General features: G+C 43.8%; 1 protein-coding gene across 2 annotated transcripts in view; it reads left to right on the top strand.

The window, feature by feature from the left end:
• The window catches only part of USO1 (USO1 vesicle transport factor), a 63,784-nt gene extending 53,031 nt beyond the window's left edge, over nucleotides 1-10,753 (top strand). For both annotated transcript variants that reach the window (XM_077814878.1, XM_077814877.1), the window contains 5 exons: nucleotides 3,558-3,647; nucleotides 4,728-4,817; nucleotides 7,043-7,144; nucleotides 8,378-8,593; nucleotides 10,320-10,753. In XM_077814878.1, coding sequence (XP_077671004.1) covers nucleotides 3,558-3,647; nucleotides 4,728-4,817; nucleotides 7,043-7,144; nucleotides 8,378-8,593; nucleotides 10,320-10,391 — 570 coding nt within the window. In that variant the 3' untranslated portion in view covers nucleotides 10,392-10,753. The remainder of the gene's footprint in view (nucleotides 1-3,557; nucleotides 3,648-4,727; nucleotides 4,818-7,042; nucleotides 7,145-8,377; nucleotides 8,594-10,319) is intronic.
• The last annotated feature ends 8,762 nt before the right edge of the window (nucleotides 10,754-19,515 follow it).

Below are 19,515 nucleotides of genomic sequence, written 5' to 3'. Positions count from 1 at the left end.
CCAGGTATCAGGAATATATCCAAGAATGAAACTGAAGCAGGAGGGCTTCAGTGTAGTATCCAATATCAAATTGATCTTTTGACCCACCTGATACCAGAAATTCTTGATACGGGGCACTCCCAAAACATACGAGATAATGTACTTTCCTTGGTGCTACATTTCCAAGAGCGGTCAGCATTGATCAGGCCCGTTACCATTAGCCTATGTGGGGACCAATATATTCAAAACAGTGTCTTTTGGTGAATAAGCTGTAGTCTCAGGTCTATAGTTGTTTTTTAACACTAAATTGTGATACTCTGTATCTCAGAATAGCACCCTGGGATCCCCGTGTTCACCATTGTGATATGATTGTGATGTGTGGTATGAAACTCACCCTTATGATATGATATGGGCACAGTGGTCCCACAGTTCCAGGTTGTACCCTGGGACTCCTCCTCATAGATATAATTGTATTCCATTGGGTTGGAGGTAGTTGTATACCTAAATTTCTATTCCAAGCAACTCTCAAATTATCAATCTTTGGCAGTTTTTTGGGGCCAGAAAATGGTAAAAGGATACCACTGGCTGAGTAAATCCAGGAAGTTTCCTCCAAAATAATTAAAAATTCTGGAGGTTCTGGAGCTCCCAGTGCCTCTGGGCCAAATACATTTGTAAGTAATTCTTTTAACTGGAGATATTTCCATGCTCTGGAGCAGAGCAAGCCAAATTCTTGCTGAAGATCTACAAATGGTTTAAATTTATCAGTGTCAGGTAGCTGTGACACAGGCATAATTCCTTTGTCCATCCAATCCCTCCGCATCAAGGTTTTGCCGCTGGTTTTAAGGAAAGGATTGCTCCATAGCACTGCCTCTGCATAGAAGAATGGATGGAAGGAGAACTTTCTAGCCAGGCTTGACCAAGCTTGCCTCACAGCCATTACTGTGGGAGCTCTGGAGCCATCAGATCTATAATAATTTGTACCTACAATGCCTGAAAGGGGGAGAAGGTTTACCAGTTCTCATTCCATCTGAATCCAAGATGGGGTCTGTGCGGGGCCTAATAGCCACAAAGGTGCCTGGCTTAACAAAAAGGAAATATGATCATTTCCAAGTTGGGAAAACGGAATCGTCCCAGAAACAGGGGGAGCTGTAATTTCTTCAGGGCCAGTCTAGATTTCTTACCTGCGCCTCAAATGAATGTTCTGAAAATATTATTGGATTTCTTAAAACTTAGTTTGAGGACTAGAACTAGAGAGACCCCTCAGGACATACAAAATTCTGGGAAGGACGTTCATATTCTGAGTATTAATTTTACTCCACAAACTGAGGGTTAACAAACTCCATCTCCACAGATAGTTAGCCATTTGGGCAATAATTGGTTCTATATTTATCTTAGGCATGTCTAAATATTTCATTTAAGAAGATTGCCATTAAAAGTCCCAGTCTGATAAAAGACCTTTGTGGGCATATTTGTTAATGTCTAAGATTTCTGATTTACTCCCAATTAATGGTATGTCCTGAGAGGAGTCCAAAATTATTAATAGTGGATAGAAGATTAGGAATGCTGACCATGGGCTTAGCTACAAACACAAGAGCATCATCTGTGTAGAGGATACTTTTGTGCTCTGTTTGGCCCGCCTTGATACCATGAATATGCTGATTTGCTCGGATAGTGATCTAAAAGTTCTAGAGGTAAATCAAGCAGAAAATGAGAAAGCGGCAGCCCTGCCTCGTACCTGTAGGTAATGGAAAAGGGATAGAAACAATACCATTGGTAACTACCCTGGAAGCTGGGTTAGGGTATAAAAGCTTAATCCACACCATACATTGTTTACCAAATGCAAATTTTGTTATGTGGTCAAAGGCCCTTTCAGCATCTAAGGAAATAACAGCTAAGAGTTCTTTAGAATCTCTCAAAGCGGTAATAATATCCATTAGTTGATTCAAATTATTGGAGCCACAAAGGACGCTTATCTGATTTGTTTGTGTAATAAATTCACAATGTGTGTGAGAACTTTTTTTCAGTCGCATAGCAAGAGCTTTAGCTAAAATCTTAGCGTCACAATTGATTAAAGAAACTGGCCTGTAATTACTACCTAGTCCAAGGTCTTTCCCAGGTTTAGGAATAACTGAAATTACATCTTGTCTTAGAGTGGATGGGAGAGTCTGCTTTTTCTTGGCCTCACTGAACATATTCAGTAAGCCAGGTGTTAAAGTTTCAGATAACTTTTTGTAAAATTCATTTGGGAACTCATCTGCGCCAGGAGTCTGAAACCAGGTTTGAATGATATGGAGGAGGGAGACGCTAAGGCGTACAAGACATTTAAAGAAAATGTATTGTAAAGATTTCCGATTACCCTAGAGACCAATTGAATGGAGTACAGAAACCTCAGATTGTTTGATATTATTACAATTTGTTGAATCTGTACATAAAATGTAGTTTATGAGAAAATGGATAATGGGATGAGGGTTGAAGGTGATTATGGAAAACTGTTTGATCTGACAGCCCAGGAGCAATGGTTAGGTAAAGGCAGCGTGTGACCCAAAAAAAATCCACAGTTTTAGAGGCTGCAGAAGTTGCTAATATGTTGAATCAATGGACCATGGGTGGGTGCAAACCCAAGGGAAGGGAAATCCCCATGTCACCCAGGTTAAGCAGAAGAGGGGATTGGAAATAAACCTAACCGCAACTTTGAATTAAAAAGCCAAGGGAGCCTAGGGCTTAAAACCCTTTCTGAAAAGGAAAGGCCAGTGATCTGCCATCACTGTGGGTGGGGCTTCCGGCCATATAAAACTAAATTGGCCAAAATGTGCAGTAAGTGAATGCCCCTGTCGTTGCTTCAGAGGCAGTGGTAGAGCAGGAGGAAATCCTAGTGAACGATACAGGGATGGGTTTTAGGAGGGGAGTGAAGAATTTATTAAAAACGCTGTGTGACTCCATGTTAAGGCTGTTTTAGTGCCTGAGGAGTTCACCCTTGGTAACTGGTTGGTGAGATCTAAGTGTAGAGCACACAACCCATTTAGCGTTTGTGCCTGGCTTCCTAACAGTCTGCCCTGAGGTTAGTACTCACCTTCTTGAGTCACTATAGACAGTAACACACTAGTCCCTAAGTATGATGCTCAGTGTAGCAGTGTTATTTCTAGTAGTCATGATCTGCCTTCCTGAGAGAGGACACTGCTTGCCCAAGTCCAAGAGTGGGCATGAGGCCACTCAAAAAACTAACGAATGTTACTTGGTGGTAACATTTGAGATGTACGTGGCCCGCCCTACCCACTGCTCTCTCCTCCAAGTGCTAGTAATCCAGCTGGGCTTTGGGGAGGAGGCAGGGGAAGGAAATAAGGAGGTTGGTGTGCTTTCACACTGCGTGTGGGTCAATGAGGGGCGGAGGGCCTTATGAGGGGGACTGCTTATTAGAGGTTTCCATAGATGCAGGCTGTGCTGTCACTGTATCCACCGTGGGTGTGCAAGCGTGAGGTCTGTCTCAAAGAATTCCTCGAGATACAGGTGAGGAACCCTTTTAGCTGTGAGAGAACACTTTAATAAATCTACTTTCATGGTTGCTTTTTCTCGTGTTGCAGAAGTCTTTGCAGTCAGAAACAGGAACAACTGAGCACTCGTCACAGATAGCTGCATCTGCTGGATTGGAGCAGGCTAATGAACTATGTAGGGTGAGTTCTTGATGCTTTGATAGATACTGAGTCCAAACTTCCTTTGTTTGTAACCTTGGAGTAATTGTGTGCGGTCATCCATTGGGCAAAGCTGCCTGTTATGGCTAGTAATAGCAGAGGATGGGGAGATGGTTGTAGGCCAAGTTTCCATTGACTGGTAACATTGGTTCCAAAGTGTGTGAATATTTAGACTTTATGTGCTGCTCTTCGTAATCCTGGAGCATCAAGACCATCAATCCTGAAAAGAATGAGCATAACTTTTGTGTTGAGGTGAATTAAGCCATTGGAGAAACTTACACAGAACTTCTGAAGATTCGTGATGGTCTGTTAGCAGTTGCATATCAGAAAACATCACTTAAATTCTGATACGCATTATAAATATATAGTGTTCAGAGCCCTTTCCACCAGGGAAAAGAGCACCTATATTAGGAAATGACCAAATGAAGAAATCTGTGATGTCTGTCTAAAAGTATTCCACTATTAATTTTATCCCAATTAGAAAGCACATTAATAGGTACAGTACTTGGATTGAGAAATGCTTTATCTAAGATAACCTGCATTTGGAAGGTTTCTGCAACATAAATTAAGATGCGTATAGAATAGCCAGCAGCCAGGAGAGTTATGAAGATGTAATCTGATAAGCTTAAAAAAATGTAACATGTCTCAAATAGATGACTAAGAAGTTTTGCATTCCATACAAAACGTTTGGCTACTTAAAAATTCCATGAGGTTATTAATGGTGCTGGGGTGGTACCCTTGAGGACTCTGTCAGCGTGCCTAGACAAGTGGCATTGGTGGACAAATATGCCTCTCACCAGAGGTGCTGGTTTGTATAGTGGGGGTGCTGAGAGCCATTGAACCAAACTGTAAATCCTGGATATGACAGAAACCACTTCAAGCCTGGGCATGCGGCAGCACCCCTAGTTCCACCACCAATGCTTCTCACTCCTCACATAACTAACTTGAAATAACGTGGTCCATAATTTGTAGCTTTTACTTCCAAAGAGAAATTGAACTTTTGTCCTTACTTAACAGTCGCTATTCAAAGCAGTTGAATTCTGTTGGGGTTTTTTGACACAGGAACTAGAAGCCTTGAGGATCCAAATACAGTCACAGTCTTCGGACATCTCTAAACTTCAGTCTGAGAAACAGGAGCTGCTACAACAAATGGTAACTCAGTAGGACTCTTAGAGCCTTTCCTGATCCTGGCCTTATTGATTAAAGTGTAGAAAAATGTTTTTCACTCTTTTCACTTTGTCATCATTCATAATAATACAGAGCCTGTTCAGAACCAAGCCCTACTGCTGGGGAAAAGCCCAGGTACTAAGCTGAACTATTTAAAGCTTTAATATAGAGTTTTAGGACAGTATAGCATCACCTTAATCAAGCCTAAAGTATAAGTAAAGCAGATCGAGCAGGTAGTGTAATGATGAACTGCCCACTCCTGGGGCACAGGTAGGCTGTTTCTGGCATCAGATCCATACTGGTCTAATCTGGTGTAAATCCTGAGTTGTCAAACCTCCTTTGTTAAACACACATCCTTTATATCTTGTCTCTTAACACCACATAGGTGCAGATTATTAAACATCTATAAACATTCTATTCTAAATATATGTTCACACACAGTAACCCAAAATCCTTTTAAATGGCTAGATTTTTACTTCTCTTGCTAAAACTCTTAATTGGTACCTCCTTATCTGTCTGTTTTTAGCCATCACTATCCTCCTCCTTACTCAGTCCAGCTGTCTTTTCCTTGCTTTCCTGTATTCCCTTATTTCTGACGACAGCTGACTCGCTCTTACGTATCTGCTTCTTGTGGCCTTGGAGTTACGGGTTGGCTAGTTCTGCTCAGTCAATATCCATCCTCCCAAGTCGGTTTTCCTAGGGAGGTTTGCATGTGTCTGGTAAATGACACATTTGTCTGGTTTGCTTTGCCCTGTTATCTACACAGTCCAAGAATCCACTGTAGATAAGACACAAACCAACTTTCTGATTTTTACAACCTTTGAAAGCAGTGTCAACAAGACACATGCAGAAAGCAGAAAAGTTGCCTTTTACACATTCTTGAGACTGTTGATTATACACACGCACAAACACACACACACACACACACTTCTCTAACATTATTTAATATACATTTATCTGACACAATTCGTTATGTATTTCTTAACACTACCTTGATGTAACTCCACTAACTTCAGTGAAATGCGGAGTCCTTATTTTCCTCTCATTTCAGTCAATATTCTGATGAGATAAGTAACAGTCAGTTATCAGTTGATACCTGATAAGAGCTGGAGGAGTATGCCTTCACAGAACCAGGGCATGTGTTACACCATTGCATACTTGTATCACTTAAGAAGCCAGGGGAAAGTGGCTTAATATTTTAAACTCATACTGTACGTAACAAGGTCAGAAAAAGTGTTGTCAGGGTGTTTATTCCTGAATCTGTTGCCTACACCATATGCACGCTTCAATGTGGTTTAATGGATGTAATCTTGGCACACAATTGAGTGGGCAATAATTACTTAAAATGTGTAAGAAAAGTGGACCTGTAATTATGAATGAGATTTAAAAAGACTAGCAGGTACAACAGTGTAATACTGTACATTTAACTGGCAATTTGTTGGCTTTGGAAAAAGTAATTACATTGGCTTGGCCATCATATAGGGCTTCACCAGCAAATCTTCTACATGTGAAACTGCCAAAACTCCAGGAGTGTTTGGAGGTTTTACAGATTGGGGCCACTGTTCTATTAAGCATGTAGTTACTTAGCACTTTAAGAGATGAATTTTAGACCCTGAGTTTAGAGATCACACTGATATACAAGAATCTGTCATTGTCTGTAGTTTCATGGCAAAGCTTATACAGTTACTGTAAGGGAAGCATTAACAAGACAATTTACAAATGAAGGAACTGCATCATCTGATATCCAGTACCTGGGCACAACATGGGTGCCCACTTAAATGGCTTTCTTATACCTCTGCAGTAATCGGGTATGGAGGTGGCTTGTGATAGTTGGCTTCCTCAAGGAAGAATCTGCTTTCAGGCAGTTCTTTGCCTTACTAGTGTCTGTTACTGCGGGATGTGCTTATGGAATGCCCACCAGCCTGCATCTCAGAAGCCCTTATCATGGCTGTACATAAACCTGTTGCTGTTTTGAGTGCTGGCAGATGCAAGTTCCCATTTGTGAGCTCTCCATCTGTCTGACAGTGTATAGAGCCCCTCAGAGATCGGTCTGTCTTTGATTTTGTCCGAGTACATGTGTTGTACACAGTTCCAGCATGCTGGCTATGTGGTGGGAAGAAGTCTACAACTGGATGAGTGAAAATTACATTGACCACTGTGTGTATGATTGAAACATTAACTGCTCCTGGTGTTGAATATCTATTCCACAGAATACAGCTTCAGTTCCCGCTCTGGGCGACAACAGTGCTATAACAGCGGCAAAGAACAGTGAATTGGAGGGCAGATTGTTGCAAGAGATAAAAGAATTGAAGGTTGGTCATTGGTGAAACACAAAACCTGAAATAACTGCGTACTCAGTTTTCAGTTATGGTCACAATTTTGTGAAGTGCTTCAGTATTAAAGGTGGCCTGCAAGGGTGGGGAAGGCTTTTGAGGGTGCTTCGAGTTTTTGGGAATTGACTTTCTTTTACTATATCCAAAAATCTTAAGCTTTTTCCTGTTGAGTTTTCACATTAGAAATCCGGCTCTTGTCTGCCCTGACAGATTTGGTCTGGAGAGCTTGAGAAGTGACCTCAAGAGTCAAAATGAAAGTTAAACAGTTGAGGATGGGAAAGGCATTTTTAGTTGAAATTAAATACATGTTAAGAAAACGGAGTTTTAAACTTCAGTGACAGGCGGACAGCAAGCCTTTATTGAAGATTTAATGCTCTTGGGCCTCTAATGCTTGAGCACTAACCTTGTCTTCTCAAAATGTTCCTTCTAAGGCAGTCATAAAAATTGGGGTAAATGGGGCTTGGTGCTTCTGAACTTTTTAGAATAAAATGGTGCATGCGTGCATACCTGTCAAGTCTTCCTTAAACATCAGAAAGCAAAACCCAACTTGAAAGTGTCGTCCAGGTCACCTGAAAGCTGTGTTGAACGGGAGGGGTTGTAGTTGTAATAGCAGTCCTGCCTGGATTGCCTTGGAGATTGCAGCCAGGACTTGGGAGTGACTGGTAAAAGCTAGATGCACCTTTGACTTCTTTCTCTAGTTCCCAGAGTTCACCATCCCCACCCCCCAGGTATGAAGTCTTGTGTCTTTACCTCTTTGGGGTGGAATCCTGCAATTCTCCCACTCAGACTGGGTACTGGGCCATAGCACATTGTGTACCAACCGTGATTAACGCGGCAGGTCCAACTTGATTCAGCTACCTGCAGTTCTTCCCTTTGGGAGTTGTGACCAGTGGTGAGTACAGTGACCCATAGCAGCCTTCTTAAAACAAAGTATTGTTTAATCTCTGGATCTGAAAGCATGGGCTCCTGCTGCTTTAGCTAAAGGACAAGCTCATAGCTTGAAGGCAATAGCAGGTTCATAAACCTCTACACATGACCTGACGGCTAACGAGGGACAGACACCGCACATGCAGGGGTAGGGGTTGTAGAATTGAAGCTCCAGGCAAAGTAGAGGCAGGAATGTTGAGCTGTCATGAATGGTCACTTGAGTGACTTGAATGAACTGACTGCTTGGTATGTTAGTGACTTTCCTATTTTTGTGACTATTGCCAGAGTGAAGTTAAAACACTTTCTGAGGAAAAAGCATTGCTAAAGCAGCATCTGGACTCAATCAACAGTACAGTTGCTGTCTTGCAAGATGAGAAGAGCAAACTCCACCAAGAAGTTACAGAATCTAAAAAAGAACAGGATGACCTCCTGGTACTTCTCGCTGATCAGGATCAGAAAATACTTGCACTAAAGAACAAGCTCAAGGAACTTGGGGAACCGGTAAGATGCCTACCGTCACTCCCAGTATCTACATTGTATAGGCTAGCAGTTGTAGAAGCAGACAGAAGAGTTGGCAGAACTTACAGACGCATCCCCTATCTGCCATAAGTAAAGCAGGTGCACAGCTTAGGGATGCAGCTAGATCGTGGGCCAAACTGGTTATCAACTGGGGCCCAAAGTAGGGGGTTTTGCCCCCATATGCACCTGGTACAATGAGCGTGTGACCATCTCTCCATGCAGGGACCTTGCCACAACCCTGCCTGCCTATTTCACCTTGAGGTTTGCTGGCTGTATTACATTCTCCATGGAGCTACCGCCCTTGGACTATTAAAAAGCTACAACTCAAAAAGCTGCAGCCTGCTTATTAAGTGGAATAGAAGTGCCCTGCAGTTGGCACTGGCTTTCAATGATCTTACATGTGGAATTTAATGAGTTGGTTTTAACATACATAGCCCAGTGGCTTCGGATCTGATTGCATGTCTCTCTCTCTCCACGACACATTGCCACAGTTATAAACAGGGTCACTCTCAGGTTTAAAACTTGCGCTCCCCTTGCTACTCCAGAGCCTGGATTTTGTTACCCATCTGGAGACATTGCAAGGCCCATCTTTTTGTCTTCTCCTCACAAGCATGTTCTTTAAGAACCATAATCAGGGAGGCTCATGGACAGGAATAACCGCTAGTAGCTTTCAGCGTGTTGCTGTTGCATGCTTGCTAGAAAATAGGTCCAGACAGCTCTTGTGTGCAGGAACCTGTCTTGGGTTAAAAGTTGTCTTTCAAAACCACACATGGCTATTTTGTACTTTGTCTGAGAGTGGGTACGTCCCAGCGATACATACGGTACTACCAGATAGTAATCCACCAAGTGCGCACGCTAGATTGGCCCCTTTCAGGGTGCATTGCTTCTGACAAACCCCACTATAATTTACAACTGGGCTTGTGCATCGGATCACATGTAACTGTCACTCTTCTGCTTATGTGGTTGGCCAGGTGACTTTTGGTTAGATTTCTTCTTTGAATACAAGTACTTCATGTGCATCTCTAAATCCTGTGTCTCTCGGTGTGAGGTCTAGCCTTTTGGTGGCACATAATATCCCTCTTGGCCATGCTACACTGGTTCGTAATGTCCTAATTCCAGTCAGTTTTGAAAGAAATGTGTGGAAATGTTTTTGTTCAATATTTCTACAAACTTTGGTCCAAGTTTAAATAGAGAGGGTCCGTACAACATTCTGTGGAAAGTTTGTGGGTCATCCAATTATTAAAGAAGTCATAACACTTAATGGCTTCATTCAGAGGGTTTTGAAGTACTGCATAGACATGAAGTCTCAGCAATCAGTATGGTAGGTACTCTCATTTTACTGGTGGGGAAACTGAGGCACAGAGGAAGACTTACCCAAGGGCACAGAAAATAAGTGACAACTCTGGGAAGTTCCGTGTCCAAATCCCCTGCTTTCACTCTAGACGACAGTTTTCCTCTTCCCAGGACTGAGTCAAATAAAACCCGCGGATCTCAGGAGTTGACTTCTTAGCTTTGATGTCAGGAGCAGTGTGGTAATCCAGGATGGTTGATGCCTAGAAGTTGAAATACTGATATAAATGCAATTTGTATGGTAATTTTAGGTTTGCTTTAGGCTTGTTTTTCTTTACTTTGCAATTTGTTTGGTCTCTGGCTCATACTCCCCTCAAATGTTGCTTCTCTCAAAAGAAATCCCTGATTTTTATTTCAGGTGGAAGATGAGGATGATACTGAATCTGGAGACCAAGGTGACGAAGATGAGGATGGGGAAGAGGAAGACTAATAGTGCTTTAGTGTCACCATGACAAAATTAGAGGTTGCATTGTAATACAAAATTAAACTAATGCTGTTGACCTACAAAGTAAAACATCCACTTACGGAAGCAAATGGGGAAATAATGTTCTGATTTTCTGAAGTGAAGTGTTTGGAAACCACCATAGGCGAAACAAAAATCACTGTTAAGTTAAACAAAAGCATCCCAACTTCTAACAGTTTAGAAGCCGCTTTAGACATTGTTTAAAGCATGAGGGTGACAATGCTACTGCCGTAGTTCATTGTCGTTTACAGAAGTTCTGTGCATTTGTCTATCATTTTAATGTTTCTTTGGAACTCTAAGGTGATTAAATACATATGTATTTGGTTTAACATCTGTTGAATGGAATCATTGCTTCTACATTCAGCATGGAGCTAATCAGAACTCATAGGTTCCTTTAAAATAAGTGGCTATGTTGTGGGATGTGGGAGTGGGGGCTGGATGAGTTGGGGATTGTACACACCCAGCAGCTTCCGGTTCAAGTGTACTAAAACCAATTGAACTGAACAGTGTTGCGTGCCTTGACACCTGAAATGGCTGCACCGCAGTCTGTACCTCAGCGAAGAAACCCAAGGAAACTGCACCATTATGCTAACAGTGAGGATGGAGTTGCATAGAAACTTGCAACAGTATGGTAGCATTTCTAAGCTGAACATCTCAATATTTAAAAAACAAACACACACAACTCATCCGAAAAATTAAATGTGCTACCAGATCATCATAAATGATTGTTGTATTCTTGAGTCAAGAAATGAAAAATACAACTGATTTATGTAATTTATTGGCTTTTATGCAGAGTAGATAAGAGAATAGATTTTAAAAGAGAAAAATTAATACACAATGCATAAATTTCATGTTTTGGTAATAAAAATAGATATGTCCATTTAGTATTCATTCACTTAGTTCTCTTGTCTTGTTTTTAATTGTGGATTTTACTGCTCATTTGCATTTGAATCAGAGAGGCTTAAAAACACCAGTCTGGCTGGATAGATTAAAAGGGTGCTCTCAAAGGTACTGGTTTCATAGCTCGTCAAGCTAACTTGATGATGGTGAAGGGTCAGTTTTTGAGCTGTTTAGCAGTTTGTAAGAATGAAGCTTGTCTTTGATTCTCCCAAGATGCTTTCATAGCCCAGGACAGTATCTCATAAGCCAGACAAGTAAGATTTAGACAAGTGAATGAAAATGGTTACCTGGCTATATTATAAACATTTTAAAATTCTCTTGTATGTATTTATCATCTCCTGGTAACAGCTCATTTATGGGTTGACTTGAAACCATCCTAAAATAAGGAGTTAGGAAGAGAGTTTGCTTCTGCAATCCCTTTATGTTCAAACTTATTGAAGTCTGTGGGAGAGGAGTAAGGGTCAAAGGCCATGGCAGAGTAGAGTCCTGGGCCGTATTGACACAAAGGAGAGTTTCTGTGAAAGGTTTTCAGGTTGTTTGAAGCTTTATGCATGTTTGAGTAGTCATTTTAAAGTACACTTGGCTGCACTATGAATTCTTCAGCCTGTTGACCTAGACTATATAATACCCTATCACATCCTTAACTAAAACCATGTACCATATCTTGGAGGGTCTTTCCACTTTAACTAGCCAACTTGGTTTGCCTGTAAGTGGTGCAAAATAACCATGCCTCTCTGAGTCAGGGGACAAGCATATATTCAAGAAGCCGTCCTGACATTGTTCTGATTGACATATATTGGAGTGCAAGACAGTACGGAGACCGAGTAGCTGGGAAAGCTTAAACGTGGCCAGCCATTGACAATTTACTACTACTTCTGGAATTAAGCAGAAATCTCAGTGTGTTGCTCAAAGGAAAGCTGGGGTTTGTCTTTGAGCAGTGTCTCTACGGGTGCTCCACTGTACGGGTGCCTTCCCTGGCTAAGTCTGTTCCATATTGATGACCTCTTGCTTTTCCCAGCCAGACCATGGAAACCAGGCTTTCGTATGGCAGTGCTTATGTAGCAACGTTGGTATTCGAATTCCAGCTTCACTAGCTAATGATGCTAGAGCTGGTCCAACCCACAGGCCGCAGTGGTATAGTTCAAATAACAAGATAGTGTATGGCCTGATAAAAACAAAGCATTGCTTAATCTCTGCTAAGGGGAGATTGGCTGAAGTTTGCTTAGAAAGATACTCTCCAAAGGTCAATGAGTATCTGCTGATCTTAGGTTAAGGAGAGCCCATGAACGCTCTAACTGCAGGTCCCGGAGGAAGGATGTGAAAGACTCCTGCTATGAGGAGAAAGTGAAGAATTCATTTGTATGTGCAGCAACGAGGGGAGAACTACACAAAATGTGTGTGTGATCCTGCACATCTCTGGGTGGCTTCAGTGACTGAGAGCTCTCAGTATCTCTTCACAACACAGCAGCTTCAGGGCAAAGTGTGCCTATGTGGTATTAGTGGCTAAGACTAGACTAGAGAAACATACACAGCTGTTTCACCCCATTTACGCTTGTAGGCACGTGGAGGGATAGCTCAGTAGTTGGAGCATTGGCCCTGCTAACCCTAGGGTTGTGAGTTCAATCCTTGAGGAGGCCATTTAGGGATCTGGGGCAAAAATTGGGGATTGGTCCTGCTTTGAGCAGGGGCTTGGACTAGATGACCTCCTGAGGTCCCTTCCAACCCTGATATACTATGAACATAACCATTGCATTCCTGCCTCAAAATATAGCCCCCGGCAGAGATGGGAGACTAGGTTCTCTTCTAAATACAGTTGGTCTGAGACCTTAATAAAGGTGTTAACCTTGTAATTTCACACAGCAAAGACACTTGGCTAAGTCAGCCCACATTAAAGGATTACGGTCACATCTGACTAGCTCAGAATTAGGTTAGAATGATGGAAAAGCAGAGTTGCTGTCTCCTCTCTCAGCCTCCATGTCCCCACCCCGCCGGGTGTCTTGTAAAGCACAATGCCCGAACCGGGGAAGTGGAGGAAGAGAAGGAGTCTGGCCTGTGTATGCAGTCAATCACCCAGCCCCCAGTTTGGAATGGCCTGTATTGTGGTACGGAATCGAATCTATGTCAGAACAGCAAACACAGGGTGAGAACAGCCCGTATTTAATTCACATGATCATGCTGCTACATCTGCCTATTCAGGAAATCCTGTTGTAAAGTTGATTCTCCTCCCCGACCTCATCAAAATACCTGCTGGATAATCAAATAGCACCCGGGGATGCTGCTTGTGGTGACTAATAAAAGGGTTCAGCGTTCTCCTATTGACGGCTGTAGAGCACAGAACCGAGCTGGGCTAATAAGGGCTTGAGACTTCAGTGATCCCAGCATCTGAGCTATGCTAGGAACTCCTTGGGGAGGAAGGCTGTGTATGCGGCTGGAGCACTGAGCTCCCAGTCACAAGGATAAGGCCTTGCAAAGCTAGGCGAGGAAAAGCAATGTGGTGGGGAAGAACCAGGTCACCCATAAGGCTGGCTGGGAAACAAGAATTCCATTTCACTAACAATACTGCGGTTTCATTACTGGCTTTTGTTCTGAATTGGGATGAAATTCTAGAGCCCCACTATAGAATAGGCAAGCTATTCTAGAGGGTCAAAGCAGGGCCTTGAACCTGGGTCTCCCAGATCACGGGAGACTGACTGGTCTTAGGGGAAGACTATCCCCACCCCCAACCAATGAGGAACTTGGGACTCACCATGCCTGCTTTTATGTTCCAGATATGTGACACGCAGTTGCAGCACAAAACACACACACAGCACAATGGGACTGACCCAAAGCCTGCTGAAGGCATCCAGCTGCTCTAACGCACGTTGCCCATGCTCACCATTGTATAGCGTGTCTAACACAACATAAGAATGGCCCTACTGGGTCAGACCAAAGGTCCATCTAGCCCAGTATCCTGTCTTCTGACAGTGGTCAGTGCCAGGTGCCCCAGAGGGAATGAATAGAACAGGGAATCATCAAGTGATCCATCCCCTGTTGCTTATTCCCAGCTTCTGGCAAACAGAGGCTAGGGACACCATCCCTGCCCATCCTGACTAATAGCCACTGATGGACCTATTCTCCATGAATTTATCTAATTCTTTTTTGAACCCTGTTATGGTCTTGGCCATCACAACGTCTTCTGGCAAGGAGTTCCACAGGTTGTCTGTGCGTTGTGTGAAGAAATACATCCTTTTCTTTGTTTTAAACCTGCTGCCTATTAATTTCATTTGGTGACCCCTAGTTCTTGTGTTATGAGAAGTAGTAAATAACACTTCCTTATCTACTTTCTCTACACCAGTCATGATTTTTTAGACCTCAATCATGTCTCCCCTCAGCCATCTCTTTTCCAAGCTGAAAAGTCCCAGTCTTATTCATCTCTCCTCATATGGAAGCCATTCCATACCCCTAATCATTTTTGTTACCCTTTTCTGAACCTTTTCCAATTCCAATAAATCTTTTTCGAGATGGGGTCTTGCAATATTTGAAGCCCTAGCTCCTGGAACAAGGTGAATGCATGAGCATCCCAGTTTGATTAAAAAAAAAAAAAGTGTGGGGGGGTCTCCTTTGCATGCAGAGCAGCACCAGCAGTTCAGCAAAGCCAGAACAAGCTACTCTTAAACGGAACCACCAGCAGCCATGCAGGGGTTTGCCCCCGTGTAACTGAACCGGTGCAAGTTTCTGTGTAGGCAGAGCCTGAGGTTCCAGCTCTTTGGCGGGGGGGAGGGGGAGGACTTGCAAATGTGAGGCTCAAAGACTCCAAAACCAGCTGAAAATGGACCTCCTGTTTATTATTCTTTAAAAAGCTCATGATTCCTAAGCCAATGCCAGGAACTTTGGGTCCTGACAGGATTTTTGACCACTGAGGAGGGTGATGCTGTGTGTTTTAAACTAACTCCCATGTGAATGATGGGGTCTCTCTTTGAAATCTTGTCCATAGGAGCAGGTGATGGAAGGCATCCATCCAATATTTCCATCTTGATTTCCTTGCCTGCACCTTCCTAAATTCTTCCCAGGAACATCCCTTTCCTCAAAAAAAAACTTGCCCCGGAGCAGATTCTCCACACACACACACACCCCGTCGCCCCCGCTCGTTGCTGGTGGCAGTTCTGACAGCCATGTGGTTTTGGCTCCAAGCACATGGCTTTACCAGAACTTTGTTCTATTCATACTCTGTCTGTCTGCTGAATACGGAGCACAGGGCTGATGGCATTTGGAGGCTTGCTACGTTGCTGGTGATCTTTTACCAAACAAAACCCAACAATCAGCTATGTTCAGTTAGCACAAATTTTGTTGGAAATTAAGAAGGCAGCAAACTAGACCACACCTTAATAAAATCTCCATGAAAGAAGGGGCAATGTCTGTGTTCTCCACCAGGAGAACTTGTCGGGGTATGGGGATTTCAATCATCATGTAACTCAACTGATTTATTGTTTCAAACCCTTGATTTAAACCAGTTTTACAAACGCTCGAGCCCAATTTGAAAAGTTACGATTTTGCAGTCTTAGCTTGAAATTTACCATGAACTAAATGATTTTTTTCAAAAAGACATACTGAGTGGGCGGGCAGCTCATTTGGCTTTGTTTTACTCTGCCCAGGCAAAGAACTATATGTTGACAATATTAAATGTGTATTTTTAGTACTAACTTTTTCTCTTTGGAAAATAAGTGGCATAAATTCTTTGAAACTTAAAATCAACACACCTGAAGAGTTGTTTGAGGAGTCAATGCATTCAAATAGTGGAGATTTGTAGAAGCTGTGTTTTTTACACACACTTTCACTAACATTGTGTTATTAACATAGCAAAGTTAACTTCATAATGAATCTTTTAACACTCATGGTGAAATCCTGACCATAAGACCATAAGAGCAGCCACATTGGGTCAGACCAAAGGTCCATCTAGCCCAGTATCCTGTCTTCTGACAGTGGCCAATGCCACGTGCCCCAGAGGGAATGAACAGAACAGGTCATCATCAAGTGATCCATCCCCTGTCACCCATTCCCAGCTTTTAGCAAACTGGAGGCAGAGGGGGTTTTGCCACCTCCCCCTCCGTGGGTGCAGAATCTAATGTGCAATTCAAATTGTCTGGTCTGCGCTGTACTTTGCATTGTACCAGATGCCCAAAGTGGCTGGGTCCAGCTGTAGCTGTTTCTGGGCAAGGACATTTGTGCTAGTGTGTCGGGGTCAGAAGGGAGCATGTCAGGGTATGAGGGGCACGCTGGTGGTGGAAAGGGTATGGTGAGGGCAGGGAGAGCCATTTGCAGTCTGTATAAGCAAAGCCCTAGGTGGGAGAAACCCCAAAGCTGGCCAAAGTGTTGACAGTCCAACGATTCAGGACGAAATACACGCACTTCTTCTATTGTCAGGTTGCAGAGTAGCAGCCATGTGTTAGTCTGTATTCGCAAAAAGAAAAGGAGGACTTGTGGCACCTCAGAGACTAACAAATTTATTTGAGCATAAGCTTTCGTGGGCTACAGCTCACTTCATGGCAAGAGAGACCATGCATGTGAGCTTCACAGGAAGGCTGCTACCCCTGCTCCCTCTTGGAGAGGTGGTACAGGGGGCTTTGCCTTGCTTACCAGAATAGCACAAACTAAAACCCTAAGCCCACCAGCCAGGGGCTGAGGTGTAGTGTTATATAATTGCCTCAACAAGCTACTGGGGGCAGAGGTGCCATCTAGTGGTCATCACCGCCTTTATGAGCGCTAGAAAGAAGTTCCAGCTTGCTGGGCAGGTTGGTTGTAAATTAGAAAGGCCTCAGAGACTCAGCTTGTGAACTTTTCAGAGGTCATCAGCTTTCCCGCAGATCCCACTGCAAACGCTCAGTCCTTTGACAGTCAGGCCCTGTGCAAGGCAGGCAGGTACACTGAGGAAAGTTGCCCTGCGTGAGCTGAGTGATTGTGGAAGGTGCTGATGAGGAGCCCTCTGCCTACATGCGGTGAGTTTCCCCATGCTGCCTTGACAATGGGACCCCAGCATGTGGGGGAAGGACCATTGCAGATTTCATGCGTACCCCACCTTTGGCTATTCATCACAGACTGCCCACAAGGATGTTAGTAAGTGATGGATGACTAGCACCAATCGCAGGGGGGCCACAGGGAACAGGCCCGCAACTAGCAAATCACTTTGCCCCTGAGCAGCCGTCATCTTGTAACCGCTTTGACTTGTGCTGGCTTTGGAAGAGTGACACTGAGTCCCCTGAGCATCCTCCCATTGGTGTTCAGCATCTGGTGGCCACTGACCCAGGGCAGGCTGTGCACACCAGAACAGCTGTAACAGCAGGTTTGCTTTGACATCCAGGAGGGCCCGGGTTCAGTCCCCCCAGCTGAGCATTGCATTGCATCTATAGAGGTTATCACAAGGATCCTAGCTCCATCGTTGGACAGATCTTATACTGCGTAGCTTAACACAGAGCAGTGAGTTTGGGTCTTGTGCTGATATCTGTTTTCCTGTTGCCGTTTCATTCTTTGTCTTTGGTCAATGGGATCTATCCCTTTAAGAACAGGGCCTGGCACAGGTGTGGGAGTTTGTGTGGTGTGACCAGAGAGGGGGCAACCCTGCCTGTGTGTCCGAGTTCCAAAAGAGTCAGGAAAGAGATGTTTATTAAATAAAGTTCTGAGAGCAGCCTCATGCCCAAGGGGTAACATTGGCATTAGTTAGGGACTGGGTGGTGTGGGGGTGTTGCTAATGGGCTACAGAGCCTTTCAGCTGGAGGTTAGCGCTCTGAATCATGTCAAGTAGTGATCAAAAGTTCTTCCCAGCTAATGGATGTTTGGTGACTCCAATATGAGATGAATTTGGTGGGTCCCCTCCGTGATCACAAACTCCCTCCCATGCCCTGCCCTGGACCGTTAGTGCTCTGAAGCTCTTTGTCTCATTGTGTGTTTGTACAGTGCCTATCACAATAGAGTCCTGGTCTCAGCTTGGGTGTCCATCCATCAGCAGGGTCCAAAATTACCTCACTCGCTATTAGTTTGTAAAAAGAAAAGGAGGACTTGTGGCACCTTAGAGACTAACCAATTTATTTGAGCATCAGCTTTCGTGAGCTACAGCTCACTTCATCGGCTGCATCAGTTTGTGTCTCACATGCACTGAGGAGGGGGCCGGGGGGCCTCAGGAGATGGACCAAAATGATAAATCAATTGGGTTTTTTTAAATCTCATGATGGGTCGGGGGTGGTGGGGGTTGGCTTCATGTTTGGGTTGGCAGCTCAATCTGTGTTGCTAATTGGCCCTAGGCCACACTCCATTACCAAAAAGAAAAGGAGTACTTGTGGCACCTTAGAGACTAACCAATTTATTTGAGCATGAGCTTTCGTGAGCTACAGCTCAGCTGTAGCTCACGAAAGCTCATGCTCAAATAAATTGGTTAGTCTCTAAGGTGCCACAAGTACTCCTTTTCTTTTTGCGAACACAGACTAACACGGCTGTTACTCTGAAACTCCATTACCAGGATATGTCTGTGGGTGGCAGCATCAGACCAGACGACAGCCCCAGGAAGAAGAGTATAGACAAGGTACTGCAAAACGTTCCTGTGTCAATGCAGTACAGTATAAGAAGGAGCTAGCCAGGCCTCCTCCTGCATTTCAGGTACAGGCAAAATTCCCGCTAGAGTCGCTGGGTATTTTGGATGCACAAGGAAAGCAGGGTTAGGTCTTCAGTGACTAGCAAGTAGGACTACTTCGCCCCTTACAGAGGTTAGCTAATTCTGACCAGAGCTTTTGGAGGGAGGGGGTTTTGCCCCAGTTCCCAAAAGTGAGGGGGTTAGTGATTGGTGGGAGGGATAGCTCAGTGGTTGGAGCATTGGCCCTGCTAACCCTAGGGTTGTGAGTTCAATCCTTGAGGAGGCCATTTAGGGATCTGGGGCAAACATTGGGGATTGGTCCTGCTTTGAGCAGGGGGTTGGACTAGATGACCTCCTGAGGTCCCTTCCAACCCTGATATTCTATGATTTGCTCAAGATGACCTAGCAGACAAGCAGGGATTATAATTGAGGACGTCCTGAGTCCCATCCTTGTGCCCATTCCTCTCTCGACCACTGCAGCTTCAGAGTTACATGAATGGCGTCCGCTCCTAAATGACTTTTGAAAATGGGACTTCAGTGATTTTAGCTCTTAGGTGCTCGTGGCCTTGATACAAAAGAGGTTCCCCACCTCTG

This window comes from Eretmochelys imbricata, chromosome 4 (assembly GCF_965152235.1).
Source record: "Eretmochelys imbricata isolate rEreImb1 chromosome 4, rEreImb1.hap1, whole genome shotgun sequence".
In the NCBI taxonomy this organism is placed as follows: domain Eukaryota; kingdom Metazoa; phylum Chordata; order Testudines; family Cheloniidae; genus Eretmochelys; species Eretmochelys imbricata.
Note: the sequence above shows the minus strand (reverse complement) of the source record. Positions and strands in the feature narration are given on the sequence as shown.